We start from the raw sequence: 25945 nt of genomic DNA on the forward strand, positions 1-25945 counted from the left end.
ATGATATATAATGAAACTATGATAGTAGATGGTGGAGTCCACAAACACTGAGGCATTTAATGATAAAGCAATTTCATAATATCAACCTAAATTCATAAGCTATTCATAGACCAATTCTCCAAATCATCACATCAGCATTAGTGAACGGAAATAAGATCAGTTGTTTAAATGTATACAGTAGAATCTTAGAGTTACAAACACCTTGGGAATAAAGGTTTTGGTAATTCCTAAAATGTTTGTAACTCTGGAAAAGAACCATAATGTTTTGTTAAGTCAATGTTCAGTTGTAAACTTTAATATAGCTTTGAAACTGTACTATGCAGAAGAAATGCTTTTAACCACCTTAATTTAAATGGAATTTGTCTAATCTTTTTTTTGTATGTGCCCTGTATTTTTAGTAGTTTGCATTTAACAGAGTACTGTACTGCATTTGCTTTTTACTTCTCTGTTCTTGCTTGATTGTGTACTTCTGGTTCCAAATGAGATGTGTGGTTGACCAGTCAGTTTGTAACTCTGGTGTTCAGTTCTGATGTACTTGTTAAGTGTGTGTATTGACCTGTTTACTGCAAAACAAATATCCTTAGTATATAGTAAATACAATTTTTCCTGTGGGACGACGAAAGTGACATCATGCGTCACTCTGCATCCTGTGGGAAAAGTTTTCATCCTTCTGCCCCTCTGCCCTCAGCCACCTTCCCGCTACCATCTCCCTGCCTGCTGGAGGAGGTGGCCTGTCCTGGGTGAGTGGCACCAGGCCAGCAAGTGACTGTTCCGGGTCCAGGCAGAGGCAGCGCACTACAGCACCGAGGCAGTGCAGGGCCCTCTGTCTCCTACCCCCTCATGCCCAGACCTGCACCCCAGTCCTTCTGAGCCACTGCACAACAGCTGGCTGAAGGTCTAGCAGTCACCACATGGCAAGTGGCTGCTGGTGTTTTAAAAACAGCTGCTCCTGGGCACCAGCAATTGGACAGGCACGGATGGGGCTGGGGAAGGAAAGGAATGGGCTGGAGAGAGGGGTGGAGGGAGAAAGAGCCCAGGCTGGGGGAGAGGAGAGAGGGAGAAAGGGCTCAGGCTGGAGGGAGAAAGGGCTCAGGCTAGAGGGAAGTTGCTTGGGGAAGGGTCTTGGCTGGGGGAGTGGGGGAGGGGGAAGGCCCCCTGGCTGCCATTGCTGAAGCCCAGCCCTCCCCAGTGGCTGGGGGGAGAGCCAGGGTTGCCTACCCTCCGCAACAGGAGGGGCTGGTGAGCAGAGTGAGCAGGGGGCACAGCCCCCTAGTAATCATTTGAAGAAGACTAACTCTTTCCTGCAGTAAGTCTACTTGGAATTCTAGATCTGAGTCTTCTAACTTCCTTAAGTAGTAGGTAATTTTTGGTTCCAAAAGCTATTGATTAGCTATTTGGGAAGAAATGAAGTGGAGACCATATGACCCTGTTCATTAGTTTGACTTTGTGGGAACCGGTAATAGTGCTTAGATTGATGGTCTCTAAAACAACTTTCTGCTTGCTTGGTAGGACTGCTCTCACTCACCTTTCTGTTTTCCAATTCCTTTTTAAACTATTCCTTCTTATCATTTATTAATTGCTATTAACTTACTTGTTGGAATTAGCAAAGATAGCATGACAGAGACTGGAAAATCTTATCCCTACTAATTTTGTTTCTCAGGCTGGTAACTCTGTTATTCCATCCTTTCCTGAATAGTTTATTGGCCTTCTTTTAAGCTTTTGTCTCCTCTTAATTTTAATAATGACCAGATGCATCTCTTGGACAATCTGTATAGCTTCTGCAAAACCTTTGAATGCCTTGTGTTCTTTTCTTCAAATTGATGTCTTCACAACTTGGGAAGGTGCCAGAGCTGTTCTTCCCAAGTAGACAGCTAACTTCTCCAGAACCCCCTCATAGTGATGAACCACTCCCAATTTATTTGCAAAGGGAAGGGCAATTAATTTGTTAGAATTAGCAGAGATGATAGCTGTAATCTAGAAAAAGAAAATTAGCAGGTAATTTTCCAATGTAATTGCTAATGGATTAGCTCTTAACGCTTTAACCTTAGATTGGGTTAATCAGATCTGTGCTTTAGCCAGATCGCATACAATCAGTAATCTTGTAATTAGAAGAGAGCATCCTAAATTCCATCAGAAAATGGAGGGAAATGTATTAATTTCTGTTTAACATCTTTAGAGATCTCCTGTGGAGATTTTCTTTACCTTAGATGTGTCTGGCTTTTAGATTTCTTCAAGGAAGTCTAAAGCTTATTTGAACTTTCTCTTCACAGACACTGAGGATACCTCTGAGTTTGAAGTATGCTTGCCCCTCTGAAAGCACATGGAAACTAGCAGTATCTTCTCTTCTTAAAGTTCTTTCTATTGGACTACCAGTTGCAAGGCAGCATGCCTCTTCTGGAAAATTTGACAGTATGTGGCCAGAATTAGCCAACACATTTGAAGACTTTTTATTCACCAAAAGGTAAATGCAACTTTATTTTTAAAGTTGTTAAAAATGTTTATAAATGTCTTTCTTCTTTACTAAACTAGTCTTTATGGTAGATAATATATAATTGGAGAAAGGAATAGTGCATGTGTGCACGCAAAACATGAAGTCCAGTGAAAACAATCTTATATTTAGTGATATTTTTTGTAGGTGACAGTGTTTTAAAGAACACTTGCTTTTCATACAAATTAAAAAATGTATGTTTAAAACGTCACTATTATCTCTAATTGGAAAAAAAGTTCAGACATTACAGCCAGTCCCCGAATTACGAACGAATCAACTTAAAACCGTTCGTATTTACAGCCAGCCTCCTATACAGCTGGTCCCCGAGTTACGAACGAAATCCGCACTTATGGACAGCGTGGCCATACGTAAGTGAATGTAATCCGACTTACGAACAGATCAAGTTACAACCTAGTGTTTGGTACATAACTCATTTGTAAGTCAGGGACCATCTGTGTAGTTTATTATAGTAATACCTAAACTGAGTTTGAAAAGAGGGCACAACTTTTTTGTATTTGACCATTGTTCTCCATGCAAACCCCAGTGAACACTGTCTTCACACACAGCTCTTGAACATGTGTTCATACCTTTTTAATTTTTCCACTTTATTACAACTCAATTATTTTTGTTATTAATGTGTACACTGTGTTACTGTACAATTTTTTTGTAGGAGTTCTATTATGATGCTTTACTTCTGCACTCTTAATGAGTTATGAATCTTAAACATTTTAATGCTTGCTTTCCATTTGAAACCTTTAGAGTTCATGTTTTTTTCATTATATTTGAAATTAATAAAATGACTGCAAAGTATAATGGATGATACTTAATTTATTCACATTTTATTAAAAATCTACAACATAATGGTGACTGATTCGATCACAGAGACCCCCTTGAAACTCTCACTTGACATGCTGAAATACCACTGAGCTAGTCTTTCTGGGTTCCCCTTTACTCTATCTTGCTAAACCGAGCCCTCTGACCTCCTCCAGCACTGACACAGAGATGGGGTCATAGCCCTATGCAGACACTAATACAGACACTGAGATCAACGCAGCTCTGGAAAGGCTCAATCAAAGGGACTTGCCTCAGCTTCCAGGTGCACTCCAATAGGACCTGTACACCCACATAAATCCATCTTATTCTGTATAAAAGTTTTATGCAGAGCAAGGTGATATTGTCCATCCTCTTTCTTATGTAAAGAGAGAGATTTACAGCTGCTTGCCTGCCCCAAGTAATGATTATTTACTCTGGATTTATTAATAAACAAAAGTGATTGTATTAAGTATGAAAGGTAGGATTTATGTGGTTACAAGTAATAGCACACAGAGCAAAGACCAAAAATGCCTGCTAAACCTAATACACTAAGAAACATGTAATATCTAATAGTAGTTCTAATAGTCTTCTGTAATACAGGCAGTCCCCGACTTATGCGGTCCCGCCACCTCGACCTCCGGGACGAGAAAAGCTGCTCCTGGTGCCCCTGGTCTGCTGGAGACGGTCCCCAGCAGACCAGGGACACGGGGAGCAAAGCCGCAGCCACGGCGGGGTCCCGCGCCACTGAGGCTTTGCCAGAGCAAAGCCTCAGAGGCGCGGCACCCCGCTGCCGCTGCAGCTTTGCTCCCACTGTCCCTGGTCTGCTGGGGGGGGGGGGGGCGCAGCTAGTGTGCCCCCCCCCCCCCCCCCAGCAGACCAGGCTTTTGTTGTGGACCCTGGGGCAGAGCAGCTGGGGCGCTGCCGGTTGATCCCGCAGCGCCGCTCTGGGCACTACTGGACTAACCCGGCAGCACCCCAGCTGCTCTGCCCCAGGCGTCCTGATTCAGCTGCTGCTGGTCAGTTTCAGCAGCGGCTGAAACAGGACGCCTGGGGCAGAGCAGCTGGGGTGCTGCTGGATTGGTCCAGTAGCTCCGAGGAGCGGCGCTACTGGAACAACCCAGCAGCACCCCAGCTGCTCTGCCCCAGGCGTCCCCAAGTCAGCCGCTCCTGAAACTGACCAGCGCTGACTACAGGAAGCCCGAGGCAGAGTTGCTCTGCCCCGGGCTTCCTGGAATCAGCCGCTGATCAGTTTCAGCAGCAGCTGACTTGGGGACACTTGGGGTTCTTAAGTTGAATCTGTATGTAAGTCGGAACTGGCGGTCAGTTTCAGCAGCGGCTGAATCTGGACGCCAGTTCCAACTTACATACAGATTCAACTTAAGAACAAACCTACAGTCCCTATCTTGTACGTAACCCGGGGACTGCCTGTAGACTGAAAAGCCTCTCAGCCTGAGATTGATCTTTCCCTCTATTCAGTCTTAAATATTTCCAGCAGTCATCTTGGGTGGTAAGCAAGGTTTCCTGAAGTCTGTCCACAGTCTCTCCTATTTTTTGGCTTCTGACCTTTATATAGATTTTGCCAAAGGCAGAAATCCTTTGTGTTCAGTTTAAACTTAAACACTCCCAGTGGAAAAGTACATCTTGAAAGATGAGTCCCAAATACATGTTGTTGTGAAGACTCTCGGCCTATAGATTGGTCCAAAGCAAAAACTAATCCATTTACTAATCATTGACCTTATCAATGGAGCCACCATGACAATAATATGTATTATCCAGAACAGAATATATATTATATTCTGGATTATACATATTATTGTTATGGGGCTATTCATATTCTTTGTGGAAATATGCTAAGAAATATTAATATAACTGGAAGATATATATATCTGTCAAATATGGATTGCAAAGGTGATTTCAGCAGCAGATTTATTGCTAAAAAGTAGAACTGTCCTATATAAAATGAGAGTTCATTAAAAGCATGACTCTCCCTCCTCTCCTCAACTATCTTTAGTGATGATAATCAATAGCAGTTAGCCATAACTAGAGCCAGAGGGAAAATTCCATGTTTGACACTCATCCTTCATCAAAAAACGTTGCCTTAATGGATGATTTGGGTTCCCATTAATAAGGTCACAAGATAATTATCCTGCTAGTATGCTTCCTAGATCTACATATACACTTCAGGTACATTTTAATAAATAAGATGAACTTGAAATGTCCTTTTAGTGGTTTTCCAGAAAGATTAAAGACACTTAAATTGTCAATCAAGTTTTTAATTTTTTTTAAATTATTGGGTTGTCTCTTGTTGAGAAAAAATCTTTATATGACTCATCTTGTTGCATCTCTCAGTGCTATCTCTGGTCAGATTCATTCCTCAGATAATTAATTTGAGGCCACCTTAAAAAATCAGTTTCTTTTGGCTTACAGTAAGACTAACAAAAACTTCCTTTTAATGAACTGAATCCAGCAAGATTATGGGAGAAGACTGGGTGAAGGAAAATATAAGTTTACGTGAAATGTTATCTTGGGAAATACATATTAATTGTAAAAAATTAAAGAATAAGGTTAAAATAAACTTGATACATTATTCAGACTTTCTAACCAGAAAGGATGACCAGTTCATGATATATATTGAAATACCACGCTTTTGATTTGTGTGTCCCTGAATGCATATACAAGTCCTGAACTTGACTCTGTAAATTCATTTTGCTCAGTGCTATGAATATAATTGGCCCCTCATTGTCAGTGTATTGCTCTGTGAATCAAATACAGACACGTTATTCTCACTGTCAGAGCTTTCCATGATTTAACTCCTTCTGTTTCTGATCTTGTATCTTTTCATGCTCTTATAAATGAAAGATAGAAATCACCCCCAAGATTTAAGGCATCTTCAGTTACCCTCAAAATTTCCTTAGCTACTACATATTTTACTAGCGCCTTAATACTGTGCTTAATGTACCTCAAAATCATCGATTCTTGCAACCCCACAACTCACAGGATATCTATTCTTCAGGAACAGATAAGAACTATTGAAAAAAATTCCAAGTGTTCTTGCTTATGACAGTCAAGTAAGAGAATTAATTTACATTTTACTTAAATATTCTTTTCTTCCTCACTTGTAGTGTTCTTAGAAAATAGACTTTTCCTAGAGTCCGCTTCTAAAGCTTAATCTTGAAACTGTAATCACATCCTCCTGTAAATCAAAATATACTATAACTTCATAAGGAACTGTCCAACCAGAAATCCTCTGGGACAGTGGTTCCCAATCCTTTTGATACTGGGGACGAGTAAGCTTTTTGATACTGGGGACCCATTCACAAGCTTTTGGAGGACTGGTAACATGTATTTGTATATTTGCATATTCATTAAGCAAATGATGCAAATAAATTGTGTCGCTGGCCTTACCTGTCCAGTGGGTTGTTCCGCCCCTCCTCCTGGCCCCAATCCCGGCTGCTTTATCGGCCGGCACCGGCTCCCCCGGCACCAGACATTCTGCATCGGTGCACACGGCACCTGGCCTTCTCCCTGGGTCCTAGTGCCCGCCAGATCTAGGAGCATGCCCGGCAGAGACACCTCCACGGTGGGGTCTCTCCCAAGAGGGCCGCACCGCTGAGCTCAGCAGTGCGGGGTGCTGCTACCCCGTCACACAAATTAATAGGATTGTGTGCAATAATTTTTCTAAGGACCAGTATTTTTTTTTCCTAAGGACCAGTCCGCAGCCCAGTACCACACTTTGGGAAACACTGCTCTGGGAGATAGGGACTCACATTTTTTTTGGAGAGTTGCTATTCATCCATCTGACAACAAATGGTACTGAAGCTAGTGAACAAAAGAAATGCAGGTTGAACCTCTCCAGTCCGTCACCCTTAGGTGCCAGACCACGGGAGGTCAATATTGTTTAGCAGCATTACCAACACTTCCACTGCTTGCTGGGATCCTAGAAGACATTTATGGGTAAATTAGAGTTAAATAGCAGCACAGAAAATTGAGAGCTAGGACTGATGGCTGTACAGTGAACCCTCGTTTATCGCGGTAGATAGGTTCCAAACCCGACCGCGATAGCTGAAAATCCGCGAAGTAGGGACACCATATTTACGTATTTGGGGTCTTCATATATCGCGGCTATTTTCGAAATTTCCGGAAAATCCGCGATATATTTTCTTTTATAATAGAACTGTACTGTAATGGAAAAAGTCCGCGAAGTCGTGAATCCGCGATGGTCGAACCGCGAAGTAGCGAGGGCTCACTGTAAACAAACTTTATGGGACTACAGGAAACTTGGCCACACCCATGATATCCAGCTAACTAAAATCATGCCATACTTCGGATGTTGTCAGAAAGTGCTGGACTAGAGAGGTCCAATCTGTACTTCTTGATATTACATTCTCCATCTCATCTCTTTGTCGTGTGACACCCATAAATGTAACTAAATAGGTCATGGTGGAAGGAATTTCTGTTACAATCAGATCCAAAAGCAAAAATGTTCTTGGGTGGGTGATCATATGTATTGTGAAAAGTATAGTATGAAAGTCTAATAGACTATGTTAAATGTCAAGAAGTTAATCAGATCAATGAATATGATGAAGTTCCAACCTGTTCTTCAATGGGAGATATGACCTGGTGACCAGGCTACACTGTGTGTACATCACCACAGTTGCCTGTCACAGTCATCTTCTCATGTTTGCTTTTGGAATATAGCACTACCAGTAGAACTCTTGACAGTTAAGCCTCTTCTCAACTTCCTGAATACTTTCATAAAACCTAGTACAGGAGTTTATGCTACATAGCTATATTCTGTGAGAGCATGTTGTTCATCTTCCTCAAACTCTGTTCTGAAGCCGTGGTATGGGATGTCGTAAGGGAGCTGGTTTCAACTCCCTGATCCAGAGCTCTATCACAAGTTAGAAAGGCAGGGGAGCATGTCTATTTTGTGCCATTAGCCAACAGAGGAGCAAGCATTGCAGAGTTCCTCTCGCATTCTGTCTCCCCTTTATTTCCCCTTCTGTCCCCAAATGCTGCTGACCTCTACCTCTCCTCTTGTACCAAGTGAGGAAGATGACAGGCAAGGGAGGTAGAAGGACAGCGATCACTGATGGAGAGTTCCACACGCAGGATGGAATCTCCACTGATCTCCACTATTTGGCCACTGTAAGTCGTCTTTGCATTAGTGTAAGAGAAGCACAAAAGTAGGGTTGGCAGACGAGAGAATCTGGTTCTCATACTGTTCATTTTTTTTAATGTTGTAACTTTCTGTAAATTCTAATTGTATCACATTAAATTTGTCCTATTTAAAGTAATATCTTATAGTATTCAGCTCTTTGAACATTTTATTTTATGGTATTTTCAGTTTTTTCTTAACTTTGTCATTCTTTCAAAAAGAAAAAATGATCCGTTTAGTAAAAAATATAGAAATCAAACACTGGGGTCCAGAACAAGAGTGTTTTGGGACAACAATCTAGTCAGCATTGTGGTGGCGGTAGTCTACCATCTTTATATATAAAAAAAAACTTTTAAGGCATGTATGAATCTTTAAACTTCAGGGAGATGGAGCAACACAAACAATGTTTTTTAGATGTAATTAATGTTTAAACCTTATCATTTTTGGGTCAGCTAGTCAGTTTAGTGACTGTTACTAAAATGTCTTTGATGTATTACTGCTTGCCAGTGAATTCTTTTCCATGGCCTTTGATAAATATTTGATTTAATCAAAGTTAAGTAGGAATGTTTTTGAGTTTCTGAACAGTGAAAACATACTCTTCTGCTGAGTCTGATAGGTTATAACATCATCTTTTGGTGTACAGCAGTAGCCAGATGATCTTTGGAATACTTTTGAACTCCGAGGACACACTCTAGATCTCTAACCCCAGTAGAGTGTCAGCAAAGCTTATAGCTCTTCTACCTTACTCACTGATTTAGGAGTTGATGTACAGTAGAACCTCAGAGTTACAAACACTTTGGGATGGAGGTTGTTCATAACTCTGAACCAGTTACTTCAGTAGTTTTTTCAAAAGTTTATAACTGTGCATTAACTTAATACATCTTTGAAATTATACTATGCAAAAGAAAAATTCTGCTTTAAACCATCTTACTTTAAATGAAAGAAGCACAGAAAGTTTCCTTACCGTGTCAGATCTTTTTCAAGCTTTCTCGTAGTGTGCGTTTAATCCGGTATATGTATTTGCTTTTTTTTTAAGCACCTTTCCTGCTGTCTTGTTCCATACTACCAGTTCCAAATAAGGTGTGTAGTTGACCAGTCAGTTTTTAACTTTGTTGTTCAAAACTCTGAAGTTCTACTGTATATCCCTTCAAGGTATATTAAATTTCTTCTTTACTCTTTTGTTAGAGACTTAAGATTACATAATATGTTATTCAGAAGGAAACTTTCCAGAGATTTCCAATAAAATCCTTAGTTTTCCCATTAAATATTACCTTTGACCTTGATGGACTGCCTCTTAGATAATCTTAGTGCTCATTCCTAGAACACATACTTCAGTGGGTATGATATACTAGATAGAGGTAAGTGCTTCCTTCATTGTGTGCATGACTGACAATATTAGTAAAGAGGAGATGGCTCTAAATCCACCTGTGTACCTATAGAACATTTTTATTGCAAAGAGTGGGACAAGTTTTACTTATATAGGATAAGGTTTGAATTGGCTGTTGGAACAAGTCTGTATGAGCTGAAAGATGTAACCTTTTCTGAAAAGTTTGGGGTTTAAAAGTTCTCTTATCTATTTAATAAATTATTTATCATGCTGTTCTTACTGTAGCTGATTTATAAACTCCTAGTTAAGAAGTTTATAAGGAATATATATATTGAGGAAGAGGCATATATGCCAATTTAAAGCAGTGATGCTGTCAGGACAGTGCAAGCAAGAAGGAATGTATTACAATCTATCCTATAACAGCTGCCATTTAAACTTTATTAGTTTGTTTCACATTCATATATTTGTATAGTAAAGGTTCTGTTATTTATTTTATTGGAGGACCAGTGCCAGCAACTGAGAAGCCATTTCTGTTTAAGAACAGCTCTTCTCAGTATTCTAAAAAAAATCTACCTGATTAAGTTATCTTGAAATTTGATGTGTCTCATAGGGTGTAGGTAGTGATTGAAATTTGGGGTCATTTATTAATGCAAAATTACAATAAAATCTCAACATGCTACATCATCCATTACTGGATCAGTATCAAGATCAGGTCAATATTTAAAGATTCTGGCATTTTGGCTGGGAAGCCGCCTTTCCTGGGAAGTATACTCAAAGTTATGATCCCATTTCTAAATACCTGTTCTCTTTTTAATGCTTCTCTTCTGTATGTATTTAACCAGAGATCAAATCATGACTGATCCTGGCACAGTGGTTTCACTTGCTTGATAGTTACTCCTAGAGAGTACATGGAGACCCTCTAGCCTTTGGGGTAATAATTCAAACGGTTACTAGCAGAAGAGTTTGGCTCTCTGGTTAGGCTCTTAAGTAAGGATCTAGCACCAAACAGATCACACTAAGCTTGTGCAGAGAGCAAGGTTGAGAGGATTTGTAGGTGGAAAGCTATCACAGCAGCTGAATTATAGCTCGGAGGGATAAGTAGTAAGACTTTGAGCCAGTAACAGTTTAAATCCTACTTTCGGCTGAAATCTGGGAAAGCCTGGGAGACATATTGCCAAAATCTGTGTCTATGGGGGGAGTTGATTTGGAGAGTTATAATCAAAAAATCAAATAAAAATGTAAATGCTTGCTGGCAGGGAGGGGTATTTTAGGATGTGAAAGGAATAAAGGTAAGAGGAGTTTGGACTACATTGGAGGGGGAAGTAGGGAGAAGGATGGGTGATAGAGGAGGTCAAAGGGATTGGAGGAGGGACATTGAGAAGGGGATATAGGGCTAAGTGACAGGTCAAAAAGTGAACTGATGAAAAAGCTGTCCTGAGTGACAGGTCTGATTAATGTTACCCCAAATTTCATTGGAGACCACCCCAGGGTTACACTCATATGGATTTATTAAATGAGGAATTAACAATCCACTATAGGATTAAACTAAAGGGGATTAAGCTGTCATTGAATCCCACTATAGGGTTAAACTAAAGGGGGAAGGAGCTGTCTCACACACATTCATTCATGCCCTCAGGCACTCACACACTTAGGCAGGCAAAGGGTTGCAGGGAGAGAGAGATCCCATGGATCCCAGCTGGCAAGCTGGTGAACTGATCAAAAAGAGAGCTTCTGCCACATGCTCTCTCCTTTTTATTGGAACTGGGCAGCTCCTGTCATGCACGTAGGGTCCTTCCTCCATGTTTGTCACGAAGGAACATGCCCAGACCTCCCTCCATCTGGGTCCTTTGTGTAGAGCAGTGGTGTCTTCATGATTGCTTTAATTAGTTATCACCTGGTTCCTAGCCTTGCTGTTTTCCTCACCTTTTACACAACAGGGAGAACAGGAATAGGGGCACCTGAAAGCTATGCATCCTCCCTTTCTTTGTATGTTTTAGGATCTGAAACTCCCTGCCACTTTAGAGCAATCTAAGCCTCTCTTCTTGCCTCCCGTGATGAGCTGAAATATGGGGAGGCCTTGCCTGTCTGTAGGTAGCTAGCCCCCATCATGTGTGCCAGGTTCTGGGGCAGCCTCTGCCCCTAGAGGTGTTGGAGTCCCTGCTCCACCATCCCCTTATGTATGCAGTATGATTGGGGGGAGGAGTAGTGGGCTTGTGCTCACCTATGGAGGCCAACTCCCTCCTTCCCCCATGTGAGCTAGGTTCAGAAGGGAATTTGCCTTTCTGTGTGGCTCTGAGCCTCTCTCCTTATTCATCCTCTCAAAGGAGATGGGATCTGGAGTGCCTTGCCAGATCTAAGGGGTCTGAGCAGTGTTCCCTCTAAGTTGGGTGGCAGCACAGCTTCACAGGTGATTAATCAGCCCCCCCCCCAGTCAGTCAGCTCCATGCTGGGAGCCCTGAGCCTCTGACTGGGTGGGGCTGATTAGTCACCTGTGAAGCTGTGCAACCATGCAGCTAAGAGCAAACACTGGATCTGAGCCTTTCCCTCTACCCACTCTTCTGACTGAGAGGGGTGCTTTCAACAGGCATGCTCAGAGCGTGTCCCCCAAAACCAACTGTTGTGAGAAGTTGAGAATGGGCATGCTTGGCACGTACCAGAAATTCTCTCCAACACTGAAGAGGAGGGTTGGAAACAACCATTATCATGAATCTGTTCACACATCTCAGAACTATTATTTCAGGCTGCATTCATCTCCACAGGGTATTTTCTTTCAGCTGTAAACATCTCATTGAGATGAATGGGCGACTTCACACCACTCTGACCCTGCTGTGCTGCTGATGGATGCATAAAGGCCCTCCTTCCTATTCTCTTAATTTCATATAATATTAGAGTGGAGCACCATCTCTGCTATAAAGATTTCTGTTTTTGCTTAATGATTGACTCTTCTTAGTATTCTAAAATCCATGTGCTTTACATGGATTATCTTGAAATTTGCTTCACCTTTGCTACCCACATCTCCCTCATGTAAGCATAGGGTAGGATTAGTACAATATCCCACAGTGCAGTTTCAGTGGTACTGTGTCCATTGCCACTGGCCTCTTCACTACTGTGGTTTTATAATTTTGAGTACATTAAGACAATTTTTAATGAAAAGTTCCCACTGTAGTTAACACTGTTAGAGCCAACATTTTAAATACCGTTTCTTCTGAGCCTGCTTAGAGTACTTCTAATCAACATGATTCTTAGAGGATAGGGGAGTCAATCCTGGAAAAGGGGTCATGGTGTATAATCAACTGAATGTGAGATCTCAGTCTAGAAGGGCTAATATGATCATTACCTGCATAAACAGGGAAATAGGAGTAGGGAGATTATATTACCTCTATACTTGGTAGTGGGGCAACCAGTACTGTGTCCAGTTCTCATGTCCACACTTCAGGAAAGCTGTTGAAAAGTTACAGAGGATTCAGAGAAGAGCAGCTCAATCTTTTACCATCTGACTATAGAACAAGATACAAGTGGTCAGATGTCGTGGAGGAGCTACATAATTAAAACATTCGATTTGTATTACAATCCTTTGCAGCCTTCAGTGATGGAACAGTTAGATGGCTGAACAATCTAGATATTGGCTCATGACACATAGGAAAGAACAAGTGAAGAGCCACAAGAATGATCAAAAGGTTGGACAGTGTGCCTTTGAATGAAAGACCCAAGGAGCTTAGTCTATCTGGAATATCAAAAATAAAGTGAAGGAGTGACTTCATCACAATCTGTCAGTTTCTGCAAGAGAAACATAAATTTAATAATTGAGGCTTTTTCAGTCTATCAGACAAAGGTGCAACAAGATCCAATGGCTGGAAGTTGAAGCTAGGCAAATTTCTACTAGAAAGAAATTTAGGTTAGGGTGGATAATCAACTGAACATGAGATCTGAGGCTAGAAGGGCTGATGTGATCCTTGCATGCATAAACATTGGACCAACTTAAAAACTGTGGTGAATTTTCTGTCACTGGAAACAAGGGCAAGAATGAATGTTTTTCTAAAGATGAGCTTTACTTCAACCATAACCATTGGATTTGGAACTAATTTGAAGAAGTCCTGTTGACTGTGTCATTCAGGAAATCACATTAGATTATCACACTAGTCCCTTCTGGCCTTGAGTTCGGTGACTGTATCTGAATAGCTCTTAGTCTCTGGAGTTGGGTAAGTTTGAAAGCTACCTATGGGGCTCAATGGGGTAAATTTTTACTGATGTTTGAATGAAATCGAGGCAGGAGAGGAGACTCTATAGCACAGTTATATACTAGGAAGTTATTGATGTTGATGCCAGAAGAGCCCAGGCCAATTGCGGGGAAAAAACCTACAATTTTGCCTTGTCACAGAACATAACAATCCTCTAAGCAATATGTGTTGCTTTCTTTACAAGCTACAATGGAAATTTAAAGAGATACAACTACATTGATTTTGGCTTATGAGAAAAAACATTCTGCAAGTCATTTTAAGAGTTAGATTTTTCCTTCAACTTAAAGCTCTGGTGGTGTAAATTAAAGTTTTAGTGGCATGCTGGGATATAACTTCATAACAATAACTCTTAAAGGCTTTCTTGGAAGCATCTCAAACCATTATCTGAAGTAATATTCAAAACGAGAAGTGTGTACATCTGTGCATAGGCTATAATAACATACCAAAAAACCTACATCAAAAGAACACCGAGTTTGAAAAATCAAGTATTCAAAGTGGGGAAATGGCAGAAATAATGTTGCCTATGCAACCTTTAATTAAGCCTCCTCTATACACATGCATTGTGTTACAAGCTTTAATTACACCATTATTACAATATTTTATCACAGACACCTTCCCCATTCAGTGTACAGGAAGAGTAGCGCTCATTGAATGGGTGGTTATTCAATATCTTTATATCCTAAGTGCTTACTGTACATCACCCAACACCTGTAATGTCTAGATCAATGGTCCTCTAACTTTTCAGTCCCCTCCTCACCACACGCATGTGCAGGAACCGAGGCCAGGATTTGGGCCATGGTTTGGGGGAGGGTGGGTGGACAGGAGTAAAGGGATTGAAGCTGGGGCCACATCTGGGGGTTGGTTTGGCACTAGTAGTGGAAGCTGAGGGCAAAGCAGGACTGGGTGGTGCTTCTTCTTGACCCCTTCAGGAGAGATTAGCATGTGCCCCACTTTGCCTCCAAACATTTCTCTGTGCCCATCCGGGGGAGCATCCCCTCATAGTTTGGGCACCTCTGATCTAATTTTTAAAGAAAGTCATGGAAAAAGAATGTCTATTTCTGTCATTGTGAACCTTCATATATGTAGTGCAGACCTTTACTGCTTGAGTTGATAACTGATAGCAATAGTAGGCCATTATACTTCATTTAAACCAGTCACTAACTGAGGATAGGATACATAGTTTACAGTGGGAGCTGACTGCCACCCATATGTAACCACTGACATTTTTCCAGCGGTTACATCGTTACTTAAACGCATTTTAATATCCCTAGTGGAAAGGGAGTACCACCCAGCTCCGCTGCTGGCCCTGTGCCAGGGAATCTGCTCTTGGCTGCTGGCCCCCACCCTCAGCTGTGTCCCCCCTTTTAATCTTTGCCCATTGTCCCCCTCCTCCGCTTCAGGGGAAGGGGTGCAAATGGGTAAGCAGGGGGTATAAGGTAAAACATTTGGGAACTATTTAAGTATTTAAGACATTTCTTCTCCTCCATGCTGCTTAGCTGCTAACATGGGAAAAAGTGAAAACAAAGGAGAGAGTGTGTCTTCGTTTAATTTCTAGTTGTCAGGCATCACAGTAGCCCCTAGTAGACAGGAGGAGCAATTACAGGGAAAGTCCTGAAACCTTGGGATTGAGTGTAAACATGTGATTGGCATAAAGAAGGTATGTGGGAGTGGAACATGCTCATTGCAGACAGAATGTTTAGAGAATCTAGCTGTCAAATTCTAAGACGAGCCTTTGCAAATAGCCATTTTTGTAGGGCAGCGGTCTCCAACCTTTTTAAGCATAAGATCCCTTTTTGAATGTAAGTGCAATCCAGGATCCTACTTCAAACCCAAACAGTCTTGCCCCGCCTCCTCCCCGCCCCTTCTCTGAGGCACCACCCCCTGCTCACTCCATCCTCCCTCCGTTCACCATCCTCACTCATTTTTATCAGGCACGGGGCAGAGGGTTGGAATTCAGGGAGGAGATGCAGACACTCATCATGGGCTAAAGGATTTGGAGTGTGGGAGGAGTTCTGAGCTGAGCCTGAGGCAGGGAGTTGAGGTGCAGGAGAGGTTCAGGACTGGGGCCAGGGTTTGGAATGCAGGCTCCAGCTGGGCACTACTTACCACAGGTGGCTTCTGGGCGGTGGTACAGTGGGACTAAGGCAGGCTCACCTCGACCCTGGCCCTGCACCACTCCCAAAAGCAGCCTGCAAACTCTCTCCATCCCTGACCCCATCTGCTCTGTGGAGATGGGGTACAGGGTGGGGAGAAAGGCACCCTAACATTAGCACCCCCCTTTCTTCTTCCTGTGCCCTGCGCAGCAAGCAGGAGGCTCCCAGGACTGGAGGGCAGCTCTGACATAGAGGGCAAGAGCAGCATTCCAGTGCTGAGGGGGGCAGATGAAGTGCCAGCACTGGATAGCCTCCTGTCAAATCTGTCAGGATTACCTCTCAAAGGTTCCAAGATCTACCAGTAGATACTGATCTACTGATTTGGTGACTACTGTTCTAGAGTTATAAACTGGCCATGGAATTTTCATAGGAGAAACCTAATACATCACCCTGACCTGAAAGGGACCTCTCTGTCCATCTTCAAGTCTCTGTTCTAAAGCGTAGAGATGCTAGAATTTCTCAGTGAAATGGTTGTAAGAATATTTTTAATACTTTAAAAAATACTGTATATATATCCCCCTAACTGTGTCCTCAGAAATTGTTGAACTATTTTTACCAAATGGTTAAACCTTGGCAAAGTTTAAGCAACTAAAACTAGTGTCTTATTATGTACAGTACTTGGCAAACTTGTGTAGGAATCCCAAGACAATAACATATAAAATGTAAATTCTAATATGAGAATTGGATGCTATCTGCTGAATAGGACAAAAAGACTGTGCCAACTACTGTAAACACAGAAGCTTTTAGCCTCGCAAATGAAGAGCATGCACATGGCAAAAGTGACATTATATAGCAGAAAATATGAAATTGTTCAGAATTAGTTGTTTGTGAAACATCCACAATACTTTAGTTTCAGCATTATGATTTAAAATATTTTTATATGGGACATGCACAAATGTTTTTATGGAGTAGAATTCAGTAATGAATGTATTCTTGTAAAGAGGAATGAGAGAAAATGAAGAATTGGTAGTTATGGTTTTTTTTTTAAAGTGGAGAGTATTGAACCCATTACAAAATTGGGTCTTTGTTATAAAATTCAAATAAAGTACTTTTTAAGGTAAGCTTAAAAAAATCTTAAAATCTTGTGTCAAAAGAGGAAGCAACAGGGGCAGAAATGTTAGCTCCTGATGTTTCTGTAGAATCTTTGTAAAGGGTTTACAGTAACAATTTCAAAGTTGCTATGATGACATGTTGAGAGGAATATGTAGATAAACTGATAAAATCCTCCTGTATGACAGTTTTTATCTTTGCAAATTTCGGATTTTTGATTGAAGTACTGTTTTAAATAACAATAATATGGGTGATTACCAACACATACAATAGCTAATGAAACACAGTACAGGTAAATGACATAAATAATTAAAAAACAGTTGATTATTTTAAATAGTAATATTTGATTTTAAATAGTAACATTTGATTATGGTTCCTTACCATTTTAATACAAATGTTCCTTGTCCTCTTAGCTTTTTGTTTATTCATGCACCATGAGGATTGTATTCTAAAATATTAATTAGTCTTTGGCATATACAGTACTAGTTTCATGTATATAAATCATTTTTATTTGAAAACCATGCATGCTTTTGTCTTTTTATCCTTGCATTTTCCAGAAGATTCTAAACACTTTTAAAGTATAACATAATATTTTCATATTTCTTTTTAGTATACCTCCAGATAATCTTTCTATTCAAGAGTTTCAGAGAAATGAGAATATTGATGTTGAGGTGAGGAGATGAGAGTGTTTTTGTATTACCATATGTATGAACCAACTAGGAATATTCAAACTCATAGCTAATTGTCATAAGTTAACATTTGAAGAAAATTGTGGTTGATATTGAATTTTATTGAGTTGGTCTCAACTTGTTTTTTGATTGGTAAAAAAGTAGCAAAACGATGCTTTGGTTTTGGGATGTGTGCAGGGGTGGGAAGCAATGTTCCCTCTAATCTTTTCCATCCATGGGCAGAATAAATGTTATGTGCACCGAGGCACGTACAAATGTTCACCACTGATACGGAAAAAAAGCAGAGTGCCTACAGCTAGTTTTTTATCAGCTGGGTGGCATTTGAAATTTCTCCTGAGTGGTCATAGAAGCACACAGTTTACAGGGAACACTGGTTGGAAGTCATGCACAAGGAGTTCTTTGTTGGTATCAACTGGAGTGCAAGACAACTCCAAGACGTGGGAAGGAAGTGGGATATGTCTCTTCTTCCCACATGTTATCTGGTTCTGCATAGAAGTGAATGTGTGTGGCAGCCTCCTAAAAAGAAGTAGCGTAATCACCATTGTAATTCTCCAGAGTTCTAGGTTGAACGCAATGATAATGAAAGTGCTTTATCTTCAGTTATCTCCCAAGAGCTACAGTCAGGATATACAGAGGTCAGGCTATAAAATGTAAACAGGATCCCCTGTAGTGGCCTAGATCAGTTCTCAGTACTCCTGGAGGTATTTGGAGGTTTTCCAGAGGGCACATCAGCTAATTTAGATATTTGCTTAGTTTTACAACAGGTTACATAAAAAGCACTAGAGAAATCAGTACAAACTAAATTTTCTTATAAAAATGACTTCTTTATACTGCTCTATATACTATACACTGAAATCCAAGTACCATATATTCCGGCGTACAAGACGACCTCTGATGTTAAAAAACATCCCCCAAAAATCGGGGGTCATCTTGTACGCTGGGTATACATCCCAGGCGCGCCTGGGCTGCCCCGCCGCCGGAGTCCCTCCGCGGCTTTGAAAGCCTCGGGGGAAGCCGGCGGCGGGGCATCCCAGGAGAGCCTGGGATGCCCCCCCGCCAGAGCCCCTCCGCGGCTTTGAAAGCCTCGGGGGAAGCCGGCGGCGGGGCATCCCAGGCGCGCCTGGGCTGCCCCCCCGCCGGAGCCCCTCCACGGCTTTGAAAGCCTCAGGGGAAGCCGGCGGCGGGGCATTCCAGGCGTGCCTGGGCTGCCCCCCCGCCGGCTTCCCCCGAGGCTTTCAAAGCCACGGAGGGGCTCTGGCGGGGGGGCAGCCCAGGCGCGCCTGGGATGCCCCACCGCCGGCTTCCCCCGAGGCTTTCAAAGCTGCTGCGGCTTTGCTCCCGGTGCCTCTGGTCTGCTGGGGACCATCTCCAGCAGACCAGGGACACCGGGAGCAAAGGAGGCGGAGGGGCGCTGGGGTATAAGATGAAACCCTATCTTTTAATTAAAAAAAATAGGGGGTCGTCTTATACGCCCAGTCGCCCTATACGCCGGAAAATACGGTACATTATTTATATTGTAATTGTTTTATAATTTTATGATAAAAATCAGAGCAGTGTTTTAGTAATGGTTTGCTATGACAGTTGTGTATTTTTATGTCTGTTTTTGTAAGCAAATAGTTTTTAAGTGAAGTGAAATTTGAGGGTATGCAAGACAAATCAGACTCCTGAAAGGAGTACAGTAGTCTAAAAAAAGTTGAGAGCCACTGGCCTAAATCTAATGTGCAGTAAAAGAGACCTACTGATAGGCATGGGACATAACTGTCACATGTTAGCTCCCCCTCAGGATCAATCCAAAAGAGTACCTTCTCTTATAAACATGTTCTTGTTAATACACTTCTTAACCTTCTAGTTAAGATGGAGGTGGGGGTGGGAGGAAGAGAGAATTGGTTTTGAAGGTCAGATTGTCCTTTTCCAAAATTCTCTCAGTTCAGTTTGAAGTAAACATGTCAGCAAAGATTTTAAAAAATTAGTGGTATCTTTGAGTTATCTGCATTTCAGAAGATCAGGCAGTTGCTGAAATTATGAATTTAGAAGCCTAATTTTAAGACCTTTTTGAGGGAGTTTGTTTGTTTTTTTTGTTATCCTGTATTACAATTTTATGACAGTAAGCACAGTAAATATATAAAATGTTTCACTGAGCATGATCATTCATATGTTATTTGAACTTTGTTTATTACATTTAATAAATGCATCCAGACTACAACTTTCTGTATATTTTGTGTGTGTATGTCTTCTAAATGTTGTTTTAATTTTTTTCTATGAAACTATTTTAAATGTGTTTCATTTGTTTTAGGTGGTGCAGCTCATTAGCACAGAGATACTGCCATATGCTAATTTTATTCCCAAGGAATTTGTTGGTCAAATAATGACTATGCTTAATAAAGGTTCAATACATTCTCAGTCATCCTCATTTACAGGTATGTTACCTGAATGATAAACGAAAGGTATAAAAACAGTGGTATAAAAATCCTGTGGCAGTCAAATTAAAATGTGCATATTACAATAGCCATTTTACCAAAGATTTTAAACTGCATGTATTACTTAGTCACCAATGTCATGAATAAGTTTTCTACCCACAGAGGCAATCTCCTTTACTATCATTTCTTAAAGTACGGAGTAACTTTCATGCTATGAAGAATTCATAGTATTTTCTGCAACTTTACTGCATTTTGCAGTAAATATCTTGTTTATGTATATACTCTTGTCTTCTGTACCTATCTAGGTTTTGAGTCTTTTTTTAACTTTCTTCTTCCACTTCCCCAATCACTTTGGTCTCTAGCATGCAAGTTAATAATTTCAGGCAATTGCAATGCATTTTTAAAAAACCCTGTATTTGAAATTTAAAAGATCTTAATAAAAATACGTGGTGTGACTGACTAGACAGCTCCTTTAGATAAAGCTGCCTAGCTAAGTGAAAACACAGAAAATATGCAGGTGTTTCTGAATTTTATGCATTATTTTAAAATGGCTATGCTATCTTTTTTCTCATTGTGTGCTTTACAGTATTTGTAAATACTGTAAGTATGACTAAGACAGTTATTAAAATAAGAAATACACATTGTTTACCATGCTTGTTGCAATATTACAGATGATTTTATTTTGACAGAAGCAGAAATAGATATTCGAATGAGAGAAGAATTTTCTAAGATGTGCTTTGAAACGCTGCTCCAGTTTTCATTCAGTAATAAAGTCACAACTCCTCAAGAAGGGTATATCTCGAGAATGGCACTGTCTGTACTCTTGAAAAGATCACAGGACGTACTGCATCACTATATAGAAGATGAAAGATTAAGTGGCAAATGTCCTCTTCCACGGTATGTGCTGTATGAAAAACACCACAAACATGCCACTATTGAATGATAGGAAAAGATACATTTATAATTAAGAATATAATTTTACAAAAAAAGTTCTGTTTCATCTTTGAGTAGTGTTCCTATAGGTGTTCTACTGTAGGTGCCTTTTACCTTCCTTCCTCCTTTTGGGAACCACTTTTAACACTTCCAGTGGGCTTGGGAGTCCATCAGTATGGAGAAGTGGGTTTGGGAAATAATTTTCTTTTCTACCTGCCAACCTCCCCCTTCCCTGTCCCTCTTGAGGGACCCATCCTATGAGAACCTATGTCATGTCAGGAAATGGACTCCCAGGTATGCCTGGGTGCTATAGTACCTGTTCTCACATGACACAGAGGGAAGGGATTTTACTCTAAATATTTCCTGGTCCCAGAAAAAGAGTAGCAGTTGGAGGCCCTACCTAGACAACACCTTTGTGAAGGCACAAAAATTCAGAATGGTGACACTTGCAAAAATAATTCCATCACTGATCCAAGGAAATTGGTTCTCAACCTTCAGGATGCATTATTTCCACATTGCAATCCACCCAACCCACAAATGATTCCTATGCTTTATTGTAGGCCAGTAGCAATCAATTGCATATGTACAAAAATGAGAAATGACTGCTTAGAAAGGAGCACTACAGAAAATGACTTGTGGTTTATAGTTGATCACAAGCTAAATAGGAGTCATACTTACTGTTGCAAAAAAGCAAACCTGCTAATTCATTTCAGAATTAGGAGTGTGGTAAGCAAGACACAAGGAATAATTTTCACTCTGCTTCTCATTGATAAGGGCTCAATTAGAATATTGTGTTCAGTTCTGGGAGCTGCGTTTCAGGAAAGTTGTGCACAAATGTAGAGAGAGTCTGGAGAACAACTGAAGTGATCAAAGATCTAGAGAACAAGACCTGTGAGAAAAGACTGGAAAAAATGGTTTGTTAGTGGAGAAGAAAAGACTGAAAGGGGATATAACAGCTTTCAGGTACATAGAAGGTTGTTATAAGGCAAATGGAAAAAAAATCTCTATAACGTCTGAGAATAGGATAAGAAGCACTACTCTTAAACTGCAGCCACAGCAGTTTAGGTTGCACATAACAAGACGCATCCTGTCAGAGTACTTCAGTGCGGGAAAATATTGCTGAGGTAGATTGTGGAATCTCTGTCATTGCAGGTTTAAAAAACAGATTAGACAGGCTCCTGTTAGGAATGGCCTAGTTGTATGTAGTCCTGTCTTTAGCAGGAGACTGCAACAGATGACCTATTGAGGTCCCTTCCAGTTATACACTTCTATAATTTTCAGTACAGAGTGCTTCCTTTTGGCCTATCATATGCCCCAAAGGTCATGTCAGTAATGGCAGCTTACCTCTGCAGGAATGCAATTTTGGTGTTGACTTACCTAGGTGATTGGCTTCTGAAAGGACACTCTTTGGAAGTATCCTCTCCAACAATATATGAAGCCATAGAACTCTTCCTAAAGCTGGGCCTGAAATTGAGCAATCTGAAGTCCACCTTGACCCCTGTGTAGAGGGGCTCATCTCAGCTCAGTAGCAGTGAGAGATTGGAATCCACAGGCTTGTCAGCTTCAAACTTAATCATTTGGTTTCCAATCAGTCCTTAGACTCTGCTTAGGAACTGTCTCTGACTACTGGGTCAGATAGTGGCTGGCACTTGAGTTATAGATCACACACGACTGCTTATGAGAGGCCTTTAAGGATAGCTCAAGATGATTTATTCATGAGCGGACACAGCCTAAACACATTGCTTTCCAAACCTATTTCTGCAAATTTTGAGACCATGAGTAGGGGAGAGGTTTTTTTTAATATTCTTCACCACATATTCCAACAATGGGTTACTCCTCAGATAGACTTTCAGCAGTAAACAAGATGTCCTGTGTTGCTCCAGAGTCCGTCTGAGTCACTGTTCCCTGGGGGATGTTTTTCACCTCCAGAGGTTGCTAGGTCTGCTATATATGTTTCCCCTAACAACTCAAATATCCAGAGTCCTACTAAAAATGAAAAAGGGATGAGACAGGAGTTGACAAATACAGTTTTCTTATCGCCCTGATCACTTTTCATGCCTCTCCTCCTCTGCTCTTTTATGAGAGTGGGAAGTTCCTTCACCGCAGTCTTAGAATTCTTCACCTCAAAGCATGACTGACCAGTGATTCATGGACATAGAAATGGCCTGATCATAGTAAGTAAAAGGGGGGTTACTATGCAGCAAAAAACAGTCTATACCCTGCAGTTACAAAAAAGGACAAGATTTGCCCACTGGTGCAAATTCAAATACATTGCACTAACAACCTCATCACTGTCTGACATACTGGATTACATTCTAGAACTACAGATCTTGCAGTTATCTCTTACTTCTATTAGCGTTCATCTAGCAGCTGTCCTCCAATATAAGGTTATGTTGTAGTTGCCCACCCAATGACAATGAGGTTCCTCAAAGGCCTGTAAAACTTTTTTTGTGCCAGTTATAGGCCATACTATAGTTCAGGACCTCAGTTTAGTTTTCAAAAGACCACAATTTGAACCTATGGCTGCATGCACACAACACCATTTACACTGCTCTACAGCCAAAATGCTTCTGAAATAAATGTAGTCAAACTTTACTAATTCTGGGTCACTGAGAACAAAAATGATGCTTAAAATTGTTGATTGGCTCTAGTTTTCAAGATATGTTATTGGGTCAGTATATACAACCCTTGACTTGCGAATGGCAGAGGATAAGTGAGTTATAAAGGGAAGGGATTTCAATTTAAACCACAAATGACTAAAATACATCTTTGACTGGATCTATGAATAAATCTATGACTGGGTTTGGACAGTACTTGCTTTTTAGGCAAAACAATGAATGATGCAATTTGAAGCTGGTATTGCATCATACATGATATGAATTGCATCATGTTATTCCTAGAAGTCATGGATGATGCAATCATAACAAAGCTTACATCACTCTGCTGAACAAATTGCCCTATATCAGCTCTAGAAATCATACAGTGTCGTGCTCTCTTATGTGTCAGTGTTTGATTTTGCAAAGGGGCACATTTCTGTTTAGCCAAAGTGAGCAGAGATGCCTCGTACTTGTGTGAACAGTGCAGATAACTTCTGCTATGTTTGTGGTGAAGTGACTTTTGCATCAAGCGCAGTATAACCACTATGGTTAAGAAAACCTATCACCTTTATTTTGGCTGCAAAATTGGAGATCAGGACAAGAGGTGGGCCCCACACATATACTGCAACACTTGTGCAACAAATCTTTGCCAGTGGTTGAACAGGAAAAGGAAATCTATGCCTTTTGCAGTGCCAATGATCTGGAGAGAGCCAACAGATCATACCAGCAATTGTTACTTCTGCATGGTGCCTCCAGTTGGGAAAGGTGTGTCAAAGAAGAAAAAGTGGACTGTGCATTATCCAAACATTCCATCAGCTATACGCCCAGTACCCCACGGAGAAGGACTGCTGGTTCCTGATGCACCAGAATCATTCTCTCTTGAGTCAGACGAGGAAGAGGATGAAACTTCTGGTCCTGAACCATCAATGTCACAGGACCCACATTTTCTCCCATCCTCCTCCTCTGAACCACATCTCATAACACAAGGTGAACTGAATGACCATGTCAGGGATTTGGAACTACCCAAGAGTAAGGCAGAGCTGTTGGGTTCCAGACTACAGCAGTGGAGTCTCCAGGCAGGTGATGTTAGGGTTTCCATATCCCATTCTTCTTCATGGAAGGTGATCTTGTAGCCAGCAACAACATCGATGGTGTGATGGCAGCCCTCAACATCGTTCACGATCCAGATGAGTGGAGACTGTTCATTGATTCATCGAAGACGAGTCTTAAAGCTGTTTTGCTGCATAATGGCAATGTTTTGCCATCAATTCCAGTTGGTCATGCAGTCCATATGAAGGAAACCTATGACAACATGAAACAACTTTTGAGGTGCATAAACTATGACCAACATCAGTGTCAGCTTTGTGGCGATTTGAAGACTGTTGCTCTCTTACTTGGTCTGCAGACTGGATACACAAAGTACTGCTGTTTTCTCTGCGACTGGGATAGTGGTGCAAGAGATTCCCACTACATCAAGATAGATTGGCCACTCCAACAGTCATTGGAGCCTGGGAGGAACAGTGTTCAGCATCCACCACTTGCTGAATCAAGGAAGATTTTGTTACCACCCTTACACACCAAGCTGGGTCTGATGAAGAACTTTGTCAAGGCCATGGACAAAACACAAGCAGCTTTCAAGTACCTCCGTGGAAAATTTTACAAGGTTAAGTGAAGCTAAGATAAAGGAAGGTGTCTTTGTTGGTCCTCAGATTCGTGAACTTCTTCGAGATGATGCATTTGACCATGCACTGTGTGGCAAGGAAAAGATGGCATGGTAAGCCTTCCAGTTAGTGGCAATACATTTTCTTGGAAACAAGGCAGACAACTACAGGTTGTTGGTGGAAAACCTCCTCAAGGCATACAAAAGCCTTGGTTGCAACATGTCACTAAAGATACATTTTTTGCACTCTCATTTAGATTTTTTTCCACCGAACTGCCGAGCAGTGAGCGACGAGCACGGCGAGCGATTTCACCAGGACATTGCAACAATGGAGAAACACTATCAGGGCAAATGGAGCCCATCAATGCTTGCAGACTATTGCTGGACAGTGACAAGAGATGTCTCTTGTATTCATTAAATGG

The 25945-nt window shown here is 41.2% G+C and overlaps 1 protein-coding gene across 6 annotated transcripts in view; it reads left to right on the forward strand.

The window, feature by feature from the left end:
- Positions 1-25945, forward strand: part of MON2 (MON2 regulator of endosome-to-Golgi trafficking) — a 166470-nt gene that overhangs the window by 120635 nt on the left and 19890 nt on the right. For all 6 annotated transcript variants that reach the window (XM_075930840.1, XM_075930828.1, XM_075930836.1 and 3 more), the window contains 4 exons: positions 2271-2461; positions 17838-17898; positions 20210-20333; positions 21023-21230. In XM_075930840.1, the coding sequence (XP_075786955.1) occupies positions 2271-2461; positions 17838-17898; positions 20210-20333; positions 21023-21230 (584 nt within the window). The remainder of the gene's footprint in view (positions 1-2270; positions 2462-17837; positions 17899-20209; positions 20334-21022; positions 21231-25945) is intronic.

The sequence above is a fragment of the Pelodiscus sinensis genome, chromosome 1, assembly GCF_049634645.1.
Source record: "Pelodiscus sinensis isolate JC-2024 chromosome 1, ASM4963464v1, whole genome shotgun sequence".
Classification (NCBI taxonomy): domain Eukaryota; kingdom Metazoa; phylum Chordata; order Testudines; family Trionychidae; genus Pelodiscus; species Pelodiscus sinensis.